Here is a 13,440-nt window from a genome sequence, read left to right as displayed (position 1 = left end):
TGCCACCATGGGCTGACCTAAGTGCTTTCTGTTTTTTTGTTTTGGTATGTGTGTGTTAATGTGTGTGCAGATGTGTGTGCCTCGTGTGTATGTGTGCAGAGGCTGGGGGAGGACATCAGGGTATTGCATGGCCACCATTATTGTTATTATTTTTTTCACCTTACTTTCTGAGGTTACAGCCATGTATGGCCACTCTCAGCTTTTTACATGAGTGCTGGAGATTGAACTCAGCCCTCATGTCTGTACAGTAAGTGCTCTTACCTGCTGAGTCATCTCTCAAGTCCTGACGTGCTATTTTGAAACAAATATGTTAGCTTTTAGAAAGTCAGTAGATGGCAGATTATTTTCAGTTTGTGCTTCTCATAGTTTAGACTCTAAGTAATAATTATACCTAAGGCTTACTTTTATCACATAGTGACATTCTCTAATTATGTTTAATGATGGGTCAATTTATAAAGAAAAATATCATGATTATATTATCTAGCTTGTTTCATTAATTAATTTCAAGAGAGAGCTCATTAAAAATACTTTGCCTAAACCAGAGTGAGACTCTACCTCGAAAAACAAAAAAAAAAAAAAAAAAAAAATACTTTGGAGTGGCTGGAGAGATGGCTTAGCAGTTAAGGCATTTGCTTGTGAAGCCTAAGGACCCAGGTTCAATTCCCCAGTACCTATGTAAGCCAGATGCACAGGGTGGCGCATATGTGTCGAGTCCGTTTGCAGTGGCTGGAGGCCCTGGCATGCCCATTCTTCCCCCCCACCCCCCGCCTGTCTCTGTATCTCTCTCAAATAAATGAGTAAATAAAATATTTTATAAAAATAATTTGGAATTAAATGCAGTACCTAGTCATATTTGCTATATAAAGAAAGCTTCATGTGGTGTAAATAGAAAACCGTTAAGAATACAGAGTGCTAGTACAATTTGTAATAGGAGCATTGTTGGTGGGAACTGATTGAGGGGAATCAGTAATATAAATGTTTAAATAGCAAAAGGGCATCTCTGAATTTAGTAGTCAAAATGAAGAAGTGACTTTAAACCAAGCCATCCTGAAGCGTTATATAGATGACTGCCATCTTTATAGACTTAATACAGGTGACAATAGATGTGAGTCAGAAGTCACATTCCATGTTGGTACATCAGCATAGGGAAGGCAATAGCTGTATGTCTGTAATTTTTCTTTTTGTTTTTTAGAGGTAGGGTCTCACTCTAGCCCAAGCTGACCTGGAATTCACTATGTAGTCTCAGGTGGCCTTGAACTCATGGCAATCCTCCTGCCTCTGCTTCCCAAGTACTAGGATTAAAGGTGTGCGCCACCACACCCAGGTAAATGTCTGTAATTTAATGTTTTTCCCCTGAGATGAGTCATCTTGAAGAGTCTACTTAAACACGTAAAATAAACTGATGAAGGAATGATTGGTTATGTTTTAGCTTTTGCAGTTTGAGTGTGAAGTGTCTACTTGCCTAAAAGAAAGTTTGCTTTTTCAGAGAAAGTTATTGTCTATCTACAACACAGCCCTATGTGGAGACAATTATGTAGGTATGAATGTTGTTAGGGCCAACGAGTGAGAAAATGTGGTGAAAAGGCTGATTATATTTATGTAACATTTTGCATAATGGGGAAATAGAACATGAGAAAACTTTGAATGCATATTTTCATTTATGAATAATTTTGTGAACTTAAAAAAAATTCTTCCTGCTCTTCAAAATGTTTTTTTTTTAATTGTCTTAAAATATTATTTAAGCCAGGCATGGTGGTGCACACCTTTAATCCCAGCACTTGGGAGGCAGAGGTAGGAGGATTACAGTGAGTTCAAGGCCACCCTGAGACTACATAGTGAATTCCAGGTCAGCCTAGGCTAGAGTGAGACCCTACCTCAAAAAAAATATATGTGTGTGTGTGTGTGTGTGTTTGTGTGTGTGTATATATAATTTATGTAGAAGCTAGCAGATATTCAAGTTGGTAAATACACTTTGCTAAAGTGACAGTAATTTTCTTTTCGGAGCATTTTATTTTTATGAAATTCCTTTTATTTTTAAAGCTTTTTTTTTTCTTAGTATTGAGGAAGAAAGCATTGTATGGGAACCAGAGTTTGTTGCCTTAATGTTTAAGGAGAATTACCTCTGGGATGAAAATAAGAGAAGAAAACCAAAGATCCAGAAAAGCTGCCTCGTGACTTTCCCAGGTGGCAGTTTGTTTAGGGCTCCCTATGAACAGCACCCGCTTACCTGTGGCAGCATCAAGAAGCTTGTCAGCTCCCAGAATCTGCTACGGCACAAGAGTGCAGCGGAAAATGTCTTTCTTCCCATGCTAAGGTGACCCTTGGTAGTTCACACACACTGATAAAGTGTGGTGAAGGGTCTTCTGTGATGGACCTTGTTGCTCTGCTACATGAGAACCTGCTTTCCATGAATTATTGTATGTGAGTAGCACAGATTTCATCTGTTTAATTGTTCTGTAATTAATTAAGGGAACTTTGTAAATAAAGAATTCTTGCTTAAAATCCCTCTTAATTAAAAACAAGATTTTGCTTAAAAGAAAAATTACTACTCTTGAGTCTTTATTAAAATAATGATTGCTGTGTACCAGCTATAATCCTGGCACATAGGAGGCTGAGACAAGATGACGATCACAAGTTTGAGGCCAGCCTGAACTAGGTAGGTAGTGCCAAGTGCTTCGTGAGAGCCTGTCTTAAGAGAGAGATTGTCAGTATTACCTTTCTGGGGAGAGTTCTGTTGCTTTACGTTTATCCTTCACAGTTTTTGTTTACATGAAAAGCATTTTCAGAAGCAAGCTATTTTATTTCTGAGAGTGGACACTTAATTTTTGCCTTTCAGCCGCAGTAACAATCCTAAAGTAAGCAAAAAATATGATCCTTGTCCTTGTTTTAGATTTTAGATCTGGGAAAATATAGCTACTACACAGCCCGAGTCTCTTGAGTTCCTTGATGAATTTTTAATCTTGTTTGACACTGGAGTTAAGGAAAATTACAGTTTTTAATTGGAATTACTTTGATTTCTGTGATTCATAACTAGGGAAATGGAAGCCATTTTAATTTCAAGAAATGCAGTGGAATTTGTTATTTTGAAAATAGATGTTATGTCAAGTCTGTAGCTTAGACAAAATAATAGCTTTTGTGTGTGCTTGTATGCACCTGTGTGGGAAGGTATGTGTGCACATGAATAGCATGCAGCATGTGAAAGTGAGGGGTCACCTTGGTGTCATCCTCAGTCTCACTCTCTGCTTTTATTTTAAAATGGACACAGGGTCTCTCATTTGCCCAGAGCTTGCCACTTTGGCCCAGCCAGCAAACCCCAGGAAGCCACTGGCATTAGAGGTGCATGCACCACCATACAGGGATACTCAAGATTCTCATGCTTGCAAGGCAAGCACTTTACATATTGAGGTATCTCTCCAGTATCCCACCCCTGACAAATAATAGAATTTCAACAAAACTTTGAAAGCATTTAACTCACTGTCTTCATAAAAGCAAGATCTCTTTGGTGCTTGCATATATATGTAATGTACATTTCTAGATTCCAGGTCAAAGTGATCACTTCTGTTTGAAATTGAAATTTTTCACTAGTTGAAAGTTTTAAAATATTTTATGTATTAGAGAGAGGCAGAGAGAGAGAGAATAAGCACACCGGGGCCCCTAGCCACTGCAAATGAACTCCAGACACATGTGCCACCTTGTGGATACTAGGGAATCGGATCTTGGCCCTTAGACTTCACAGGCTAGTGCCTTCCGCTAAGCCACCTCTCCAGCCCAGAAATTGAAACTAAAATATATATTATATTACATATATATATATATTTGGTTATAACATTTAAAAACATTTGTAGAAGAATAACATAGATTTGGGGGGGGGTCTCAAATGCATTGAGTGCTTATTGAACTCTGCCTCATTGTGGTAGCATGTACATTTGGAGAATCTCACCATTGATGCTTCCTCTGATGCATTGATGCTTTCTCTGAGCAGATAAACTGAGCTGACTGGCCTCTGGTTTGTATTAGTTGTTTCTTCTGAAAATAATTATAGAAGCCAGGCTTAATGGTGCACGCCTTTAATCCCAGCACTGGAGAGGGAGAGGTAGGAGAATCGCCACGAGTTCAAGGCCACCCTGAGACTAGTGAATTCCAGATCAGCCTCAGCTGGAGTGAGACCCTACCTCGGGAAAACAAAACAAAACAAAAATAATAACAATACTAATTACAGTACTTAAGTTTAAGGTTATGAAATTTTTAGCTGACCATTTCATTTTTTTAAACACCAGCAACTGTGTCATAGTATTTTTTTGTTATTTTTATTTACTTATTTGAGAGTAACAGACAGATGAAGAGACTGAGAGAGGGAGAGAGAATGGGCGCGCCAGGGCCTCCAGATGCATGCACCCCCTTGTGCATCTGGCTAACGTGGGTCCTGGGGAATAGAGCCTCAAACCAGGGTCCTTAGGCTTCACAGGCAAGCGCTTAACCACTAAGCCATCTCTCCAACCCAAGTTTTTTTTTTTTATTTTTATTTTTAATTTAGAGAAAGAGTCAAAGAGAGGGACCAGGACCTTAGCCACCGAAATAGAACTCCAGGCGCTTGTGCCACCTAGTGGGCCTGTACGACCTTGTACTTGCCTCACCCTTGTGCATCTGGCTAATGTGGGATCTGGAGAGTCAGGCTTTGCAGGCAAGTGCCTTAAACACTAAGCCATCTCTCTAGTCCAGTATTTTTTTAAATAGTTACTCCTTTTGTTATAGAATAGTCCCAGTAATTGGGCAGAGGCCACAGTGCTAATTCTCACTGTGTCTTTCTCTTTTGATGATGTGTTTTCTATACCTCTAACTCAAAATTTTTGCTTTGAGTCCACAGAGTTTTATATTTTCTCCAAATGCATATTCTACATTTAAAACTGCAGTGATAGCACATAAAAATATAAATTTCTGATTTCCTTCTTAGAATGGAAAAATGTGGTAGCATTTGGCCTGGAATACTTTGCATAGTTATAGTATGTGGCTTGGAAGTGGAGAGTGAAGAAGAATGAATGTTGATGGGCCCAGTCTCATGAAGGAGAATGTTCTTGTGTTGATGGTCTCAGTCCTCATTCAGCCTTTCTTATGCATTTGCTACTTTTCTGGCCGCAGGGACTTTTTGAGTCTAAGCCTCTCTAGCTTTTATGAGTGCTCAGGACTCTGGAGTCTTCTTGTACAGCTCTCCTTGTGCTTGTCAATTGATTGTAATGATCAAATTAGAACTTAATTTATAGCTGTGTATGCTATTATCTATATTCTGTCACAAGGGTATCTATTGCTAAAATAGCTTCTTATATAGTATGGACTCTTTTCCGTTTAAGTTCATATACTGTGATGGATGAAAATAGCTCTGTGGCTCTGCTCTATTATAAACCTGCTCAAGTGTAGAAGTTATGTTTAGTTTCTGCTATAATAGACTCTAAAATATAAAAGTATATATAGTCATCATTTATACCTTTCTACCAGAGGTTTTACCACAGTAGCTAAGAATGGGAGTGTATTTAAAAATTTTTATTTTAAATTGGCAGCAATTAAGAATGATATTTTCTCACTTATATTAAACTCATTTGAGGGGAGACTAGAATATTGCTGTTTGTAGAATTGATGGTTGCTATCGAAATCTAAAGGGTCTTCCTAGTATGTAGTAAGTGTGCTTACTGGAATTTGAATACTTTAATTTCAACACTCAGCTCGTAGACATTCAGTCATATTTTGCTGAATGAACACATGGAAAAAGATGTGCCTAACAGTAGGAAATTATTACCTTGTTAGCCCACAATTTGTTTTGTACAGGCTGGGATTTAAGAATGGTAGCTTGCATTTTAAAGGTTTCAAAAACAAAACAACAACAATAAAAAACAAACAAACAGCTGGGCGTGGTGGTGCATGCCTTTAATCCCAGCACTCAGGAGGCAGAGGTAGGAGGATCGCCGTGAGTTCGAGGCCACCCTGAGACTACATAGTGAATTCTAGGTCAGCCTGAGCCAGAGTGAGACCCTGCCTCGAAAAACAAAAGGAAAAAAAAAAAAAAAAACAGTATCTGACAGAGACAATATGGAGCCCATAAAACCTAAAATGTCTGCTATCTGGTTGTGCAGAGAGTTTGTTGGTTCTTGCTTTAGCTAATGGAGGTGCTTCCTTCTCATTGATCCTGTGTTATATGTCTAAGTGGTCACTGTAGATGGCGGCATCTGAGAGGTCTACTGGTCACCTGCTAAGTCATATAATGTGTCAGACACACTTTGATTTAGGAAGCAAGGTTTAACAGACCAGTGGGTTTGCCTCTTTGTAAGTGCAAAGTCAAAATAAGCATGTCCAAGACTTAAAGATTTATTACCTGCAGAGGAAAGCCAAGTGTTGCTTCCAAAGCAGTGCCCTCTTCTAACAAAGGAAGCATGCTCAATAAAGGAGTACATGTTTATTTTTAGGTCTTGGATCATGTGTTGAAAATTGTAAAGTGATGGACAGGAATACCTCTGGACATGTTCAGCTTGCACTATAAAGTTTAAGCTGAATATGCATTATTCTAGGAGTCTACCTCTGAAGGTGCTTGCCTTTCTTAGTGACTAACAAAAGTAATTGTTGATGAATTTTGAGTAAAATTCAAACTGATATGTCTTGAATTGTTTTTTATTTATTTTATTTATTTGAGAGTGACAGAGAGAGCAAGAGGCACAGAGAGAGGGAGGGAAAGAGAATGGGCATACCAGAGCCTCTAGCAAACAAATTCCAGATGCATGTGCCCCTTGTGTGTCTGGCTTACATGGGTCCTGGGGAATCGAGCCTCAAACCAGGGTCCTTAGGCTTCATAGGCAAGTGCTTAACCACTAAGCCATCTCTCCAGCCCTTGAATTGTTTTGAGTGTGTCATTGAGTTGGTGGATTATAGGACTTAAAATTTTAGAACTGGGAGAAAGCAGTGTAATCTCATCTTAACTGTTCATGAATAAACTCATCAAAATGACTGTCTCATTTAATGTTTTTTTAAAAAAATATTTTTAATTTTTATTTATTTGAAAGAGAGTGAGAAAGGCAGATAGAGAGAATGGACATGCCAGGGCCACCAGCTGTTGCAAACGAACTCCAGATGCATGCACCACCTTGTGCATGTGGTTTACATGGGTCCTAGGGAATTGAACCTAGGTCCTTTGGCTTTGCAGGCCAACAACAAAGCCACCTCTCCAGCTAGATTTAGATCATTGGAATCTCTAGTTCCTGGAGGAAACAGTGAAACCTGTAATCTGACAACAAGTTATTAAACCTCTGTGTGTCTGTATATGTTGTGGTAATGCTAATAGTTTCTCCTACAAGGTTAAGAGTTATGAGTTGATACTTGTAGTATGCAACAAAAAGTATATTTGTATAAGTAAAGGCAGGTAAAAAATCAGGTATATTAATAGGTATAAAAATATAAGATGTCCTCCTTTCCAGGGAAAGCTGTGGCTCAAACATGTATCACTGGGTGGTGCTAATGGTGATATTTTTAGTTCCTTGATACTCTGCTACATTATTATTATTGCTTATCGATTCCTGAGACTTGAAAATGAGTTTAAATGCTAATTCTCATGATGCCTTTTCAGTCGTCTCTTAAAAAGCTCAGTGATATTAGAATTATAAGGTATACTTCTGCCATGTTTTCTGGTCTTAGAGAAAATAGATCAATTACTTTGTACAATTACTTTGTAATTTTCTTTGTACATAGAAAAATGAATCAAATCTAATGATTGGCTTACTTAGGATTGTGAATTAAGTCTGGTTACAAACTGAATGAAATATTTATATGACTCCACTTTTCAAAGTACTTTGTCTTAGACTGACATTCAGGTGGGTACACCTTTGCTTATCATAGGCTGTTGTTTGCTTACAGTTTGCAGTGTTGATGTGGGTGTTTACTTACGTTGGTGCCTTGTTCAATGGTCTGACACTACTGATTTTGGGTAAGTCTATAAAATCATGGGAATGAAAAATTGCCAAAGAAAAGATTGTAAGGTACTTCAGAGATGTTTTAGAAGAGAATATTCTCATCTTGTGAGAAAAACAGGAATCATGGGCTGTAAGCTCTTTAATCACCTGACAGTGATACTCAGTTTGTTGAAATGCTTCTTTAGTTCCTGAAAACTACTCCCACTAACAGTAATGAACTAGAAACTTGGGGGCCTGCCTTGATGAGGGTGCCTGTCTTATATAGGCTGTGATTTGAAGCCAGGCCTGATTCCTACAGCTGTAGATCCTGGTACACTTACTCATTAGGACAACCTTATTTACCTGGATTACTGTTAGCTAGCTTACTGTTTATACCCTAGATCTTGCCAGTATTTTTAAAAGGTTACGTTTCCTTTTCAGCTCTGATTTCACTCTTCAGTGTTCCTGTTATCTATGAACGGCATCAGGTACTTTCTTCAATGATTGCAAAATACAGACCTCACTGTTCTTATAGGATTTACAAATGTACCAGAGCAAAATCTTGAGATACAGTGATCTTCAGCTTTCTAATTCACTGTCATGTAGTAATGTTCAGCATTCTTTAGTAGTAGTAAGTTTTTAATGTTTCTTTTCTGTCTCAGGTGCAGATAGATCATTATATAGGACTTGCAAATAAGAATGTCAAAGATGCTATGGCTAAGTAAGTATAGTCTGTAACATTTTCTTTAAACGTGAGGCATGCTAAAATTTCAAAACAGTACAGTATTTTCATGTTACATCTACTTTGTGAAGCAGAAGTGAAAACTTGATAGTTTATGGGAAGTCCTAACAGACATTATGGCATTTCATAAAAGCAGCATGAAGCAAATACATTGATACTTTTCTTTTGTTCATTTGTAGAATCCAAGCAAAAATACCTGGATTAAAGCGCAAAGCTGAATGAAAAAGCCCAGAACAATTAACAGTAGGAGTTTGTCGTTAGAGGGGATATTCATTTGACTACATGGGGGAGGGTCAGGGAAAAATGAAACCTTGACATTGCAGTGCAGTTTCAGATCTTTATTTTTAGCAATGCACTGTTAGAGGAAAAATTGCCTGTCTTCCCTATGTTCATCATTTTAAGTATTGTAAGCTGCTATGTATGGGTTTAAATTGTAATCACATTTGTTTTTCCTACATGAGGCACTGGCAAAATAAAGTGATCTGAGAAAGCTGTATATTACATTTTGTTGCAGGTAGTCTTGCTGTATTTTGGAGACGTTACAGCTGAAAATAAAAAACCTTTTCACAGTTTGTGCACTGTGTATAGTTGGTGTAAATTGATAGATTTTTCTGAAATGAAATGTTTAGATGACATCATACCACTAAAGCAGGAATGAAAAGGCTGCCTTTCTGGTATGTTCTAGGTGTATTGTGAATTTTACTGTTATATTGCCAATATAAGTAAATATAATCTATATAGTGTTTCACAAAGCTTAGATCTTTACCTTCCAGCTTCCTTCACAGTGCTTGATATTTGAGTTATTGGTTATACATGTGTAGTTACAAAGTACATAAACTAGGAAAAGAAAATATATTTCTAGGAACACTACCATCTGTTTTCAACAAAACAATGTCACACACATAGAACTCCAACTTCATTTCAAAGACTTACTGTATAGTTAATTTTGTCACAAACTATGGACTGAATCTAATGCTTCCAAAATATTTGCAAAATATAAAAACTTTGTTATGCAAGAAATCATAAAATGAAGACTTACACCATTGTGGTTTAAGCTGTATGAACTAAATCTGTGGAATGCATTGTGAAATGTAAAAGCAACGTATCAATAAAGCTTATAGACCTAAGTGTTATGTAGTGTCTTGGTTTCCTGAATGCATAGCAGACTAAGAGTAACAGAATGCTTTAAAAAGTGAGTGGTGGGCTGGAGAGATGGCTTAGCAGTTAAGCGCTTGCCTGTGAAGCCGAAGGACCCTGGTTCGAGGCCCGGTTCCCCAGGTCCCACGTTAGCCAGATGCACAAGGGGGCGCACGCATCTGGAGTTTGTTTGCAGAGGCTGGAAGCCCTGGTGCGCCCATTCTGTCTCTCTCTCCCTCTATCTGTCTTTCTCTCTGTGTCTGTCGCTCTCAAATAAATAAATAAAAAAATTTTTTTAAAAAGGTGAGTGGTAACTTGTGAAAGGTATTAAGTTCATGAAGCAGTTAAAGAACAAACAACATGTTTACATAGTCAGATTTATTTAACACATACCAAAATGTTTTAGATTATTTTTTATACTTTGATAATGACTAAAAATAAATTCATGCACCAGTATTTTAACATAGAAGACAGTGCAGTATTTATGAGTGTACATAAAATTATACCATATAAATGTTTACAAATAAGACTTTAGAGAAGTCCTGACACAGACACTATTGCTCTTTAACTATACTTATACATATCATTGATCAATTCATTGTTTGTCCACATGGTTATTTCAATACATGGTTGGGTCACAATGAGAAGTAGTGGTTCAGCACAGGCAGATGTGGTTATCACTCAGCATCACCAGTTACAGAAAACAGAATTAGGACTGCATAGGGATTCTGCTATAGGCTGAACCTATTAGTGGATTAATGTAAGGCATTAATAAATTGGCATATAAAAATAGCTTAATGAGTACTCTAATCCATTTCAAATGCTGAAGTACTTACATGGCAAATGTTAATCTATTTAACTGAAAATGCTTCCTTTCCACCCATTCTCTAAACTGACAACTGCAGACAGCCAGGAACTCAAGATCTAGAATTTTAGTGCACTGATTGGAAGGACAAGTGTGTCTGCCCAGAGGCCCCTTTCCCTCACCAGCCTTCTGTTTAGTGAGGGCTGCCAGCCCCTCACACAGTCAGTGGTTGGCTCCATGCGAGACTACGGGGACTTCCAGTTAAAATTGTCCAAGTCACATTCTGTCATACAGCTAACTGTGAGGAAATGCAAAGGTAAATTTAATTCTCACATCAAAAATCCCTTGCACATAGGAATTCACTACACAGATTTTACTTCAATTTGGATTTGACCTACATCATTCATCTGAAATTAGTGGAGTGGAGCCACCCTATTCTAGGGTTGTAAGCCAGATCGCAGCCTCAGTTGGGGTCACTGCAATCTTAAGATGAAGCAAGACAAACCAGCTCATTATTTGGACATACTTGATTTTTACATGTGTGGCTTTGTTTGAATTCTGTTTTGAACTGTTTGGGTTTGGCACTAACATAATGAAAATTCATTTTATCCCCTGCTGAATATAAGTTCCTTTGCTGCTCACCTTCCCTGTAACCATGATCTCCCAAGCAGATAACTGATGTCTCCTTAGAAAGCCTTGACACAAACATGACATAGCTGACAGACTGTAGCCCTCCTCAGTTTAGAAGTTTTAGCACCATATGTAGAAAGGACATAATCTGGGAGGTGAGACCACAGCCCACAAAACTGGGAACTTTCAAAGGCACTTAATAGATATAAAACTGCAAATAAAATCATAAAAAATTAAGTTTCTCAACTTTGCATGGCTCATTTGGTTTTGAAAGCTAAATGTTGAGAACAGGCTATCAATATTTCTGTATGTAGGTGCATCTAACTTAAATGTCTTTTATTTGTAAAAATGAACATTCTTGAAGTTTATAGAAACAGAATAGTAAAACATCTTTTGTAAAAGTTTTGATGCAAATTAAAAGCTACATATTGGTTAGAGTAACTGAGGGGGTAAGTTTTGTCAGTGGGCTACATCACCAGATAGGATTTCCTTGTCAGTGTAGGGTTAGCAGATATAGTGGTCAGTCTTAGGCAAGCAGTCTTGACATTGTAGAACTTTACCTTCTGTCTTGACATCCTAGTCTTGGAGAGTGGAGAGCCTGCAGACAGTCCTATAACTTGACTAGCTTTGGAGCTTGTGTGTCCTGCAGCCATAGGCATTTCCCAGCAGCTGGTGGTGAACCGACACCTCCACTCTCCCTCCGTAGCTGCTAGACAGTAGCAGCAGGAGCTGTAATGCTTCTGGCTTTTACAAACATCTCCACACAAACACACTAAAAAAGCAGACCAACAGTCATTGTCACATGGCTGAAATGTTGTACTTTTGTTAATGTGTCAAAAACAGTCTTTGCTAAGTGCTGATCAAAAGTACATGTGTTCATACTGATTTCAACACAAATCAGAGTTCTTCCCATCAATACAGCCCTAATGCTCTCTTTTTTGGGGGAAAGTTGTTTTTACTCTTTGTTTATTTGAAAGATTTCACTTTGTGACCCAGGTTGTGTGTGTGGTATATGCACAGGTATGTGCCCTTGCGGTGCCCCGTGTGCGTTCCTGCAGTGGCTGGAGCACAGTGTCACATGTCCTGCACCACCGCTCTTCCTGCTGTACTCATTTTGAGCCTGGGTCTCTGATATATTGCAACTTGTGGTTTTTGCCAGCCCTGGCAATTCCCTGGTCTCTGCTTCCCTTCACAGGACTATGGTTACAGGCACACATAGCCAGGTCCAGCTGTCAGGTGGGATCTGGAGATTTGGGCTTGGGTGATTTCAGGCCCCTTCAGATCCTCGTACTTCATAGGAAGCACATTTAACCAATGAGCCATCTCTCAGGCCTTATTGCTCTTTTTTTTAAAGGGTTTCTGTGTGTGTTGGTGTGGCTCTTTCAGGAATATTTGTGATGAACACAGTCAGCAAGGACTTTTGGCAACCTGACTTCACATTCATGTTCCTGCTGAAAAGGGTTTATCAACTCCACTTGAGTAAGACAGCCTATTTCGAATGCTTAGCATACACCCAGGGATCATGGCATACTCCCATGTCTATGAAGGCCTTGGGCACTACATTTTTAAGGTTACTTTTAAGCCTTTGTAGTGAACAGAAGTCACCTTGTATCTCATGCACTGAGGTGACCTGTTCAACTAGGTCTCTAATTCTTAGCTTATTAGTTTGGCCAGAACTACTTTGAATGGGTGTTAAAGCACTCCACAGGGAGCTGCTATTAGCACTATCTCAAGTGTTCTAAGTACCAGCAATGGCTGGAATAGCAAGCTAGAGATGGGTGCTCCAGGCAGGTCATCAGAATGCATCCTCATGTTCCACACAGTGATTTTAGGTGGAAAGTGAGTTGAAATTTTCTATAGGTGCTCTCCTAACTCAGAAGTTGTGCTTGGAACTGAACAACAAAACATACTTATAAAGTAACAAAGCTTTCCAGTGATATCATGGGTAGCAAAACTGATTAAATCAGCCTAGTCCTGCCTCTCCACATTATAAGATATACTCCTGGGGGAGGGAGGAAAGCCCACTCAAATGCTGAAGGCTATGGATATCTGTGGATCAGGCTGGCAGCAACTGCCAAAGCACTGCCTTCCCAGTTGTGCCTTTTGCAGGACAGCTGCCTGCCTCACCCTAAGGTCAGAAACTGCCTTGTCCAGATGCCTGTCTCCAAGAAGTTCACCCAGATGTAGGCACTATCCTGCAG

The 13,440-nt window shown here is 38.8% G+C and overlaps 2 protein-coding genes across 11 annotated transcripts in view; one reads left to right on the top strand and one right to left on the bottom strand.

Moving 5' to 3' along the window:
• The window catches only part of Rtn4 (reticulon 4), a 71,699-nt gene extending 61,905 nt beyond the window's left edge, over positions 1 to 9,794 (top strand). For 4 of the 5 annotated variants that reach the window (XM_045147220.1, XM_045147222.1, XM_045147223.1 and 1 more), the window contains 4 exons: positions 7,891 to 7,960; positions 8,367 to 8,413; positions 8,588 to 8,646; positions 8,847 to 9,794. In XM_045147220.1, coding sequence (XP_045003155.1) covers positions 7,891 to 7,960; positions 8,367 to 8,413; positions 8,588 to 8,646; positions 8,847 to 8,889 — 219 coding nt within the window. In that variant the 3' untranslated portion in view covers positions 8,890 to 9,794. Of the gene's footprint in view, positions 1 to 2,056; positions 2,422 to 7,890; positions 7,961 to 8,366; positions 8,414 to 8,587; positions 8,647 to 8,846 lie in introns of those variants that run through there. The other variant, XM_045147221.1, reaches the window with a different exon arrangement.
• A 531-nt stretch (positions 9,795 to 10,325) lies between these two features.
• The window catches only part of Eml6 (EMAP like 6), a 460,853-nt gene continuing 457,738 nt past the window's right edge, over positions 10,326 to 13,440 (bottom strand). For all 6 annotated transcript variants that reach the window (XM_045147997.1, XM_045147999.1, XM_045147998.1 and 3 more), the window contains one exon: positions 10,326 to 12,011. In XM_045147997.1, the coding sequence (XP_045003932.1) occupies positions 11,987 to 12,011 (25 nt within the window). In that variant the 3' untranslated portion in view covers positions 10,326 to 11,986. The remainder of the gene's footprint in view (positions 12,012 to 13,440) is intronic.

This window comes from Jaculus jaculus, chromosome 4, assembly GCF_020740685.1.
Source record: "Jaculus jaculus isolate mJacJac1 chromosome 4, mJacJac1.mat.Y.cur, whole genome shotgun sequence".
NCBI lineage: Eukaryota > Metazoa > Chordata > Mammalia > Rodentia > Dipodidae > Jaculus > Jaculus jaculus.
This window is presented reverse-complemented; position numbering and strand designations above follow the sequence as displayed.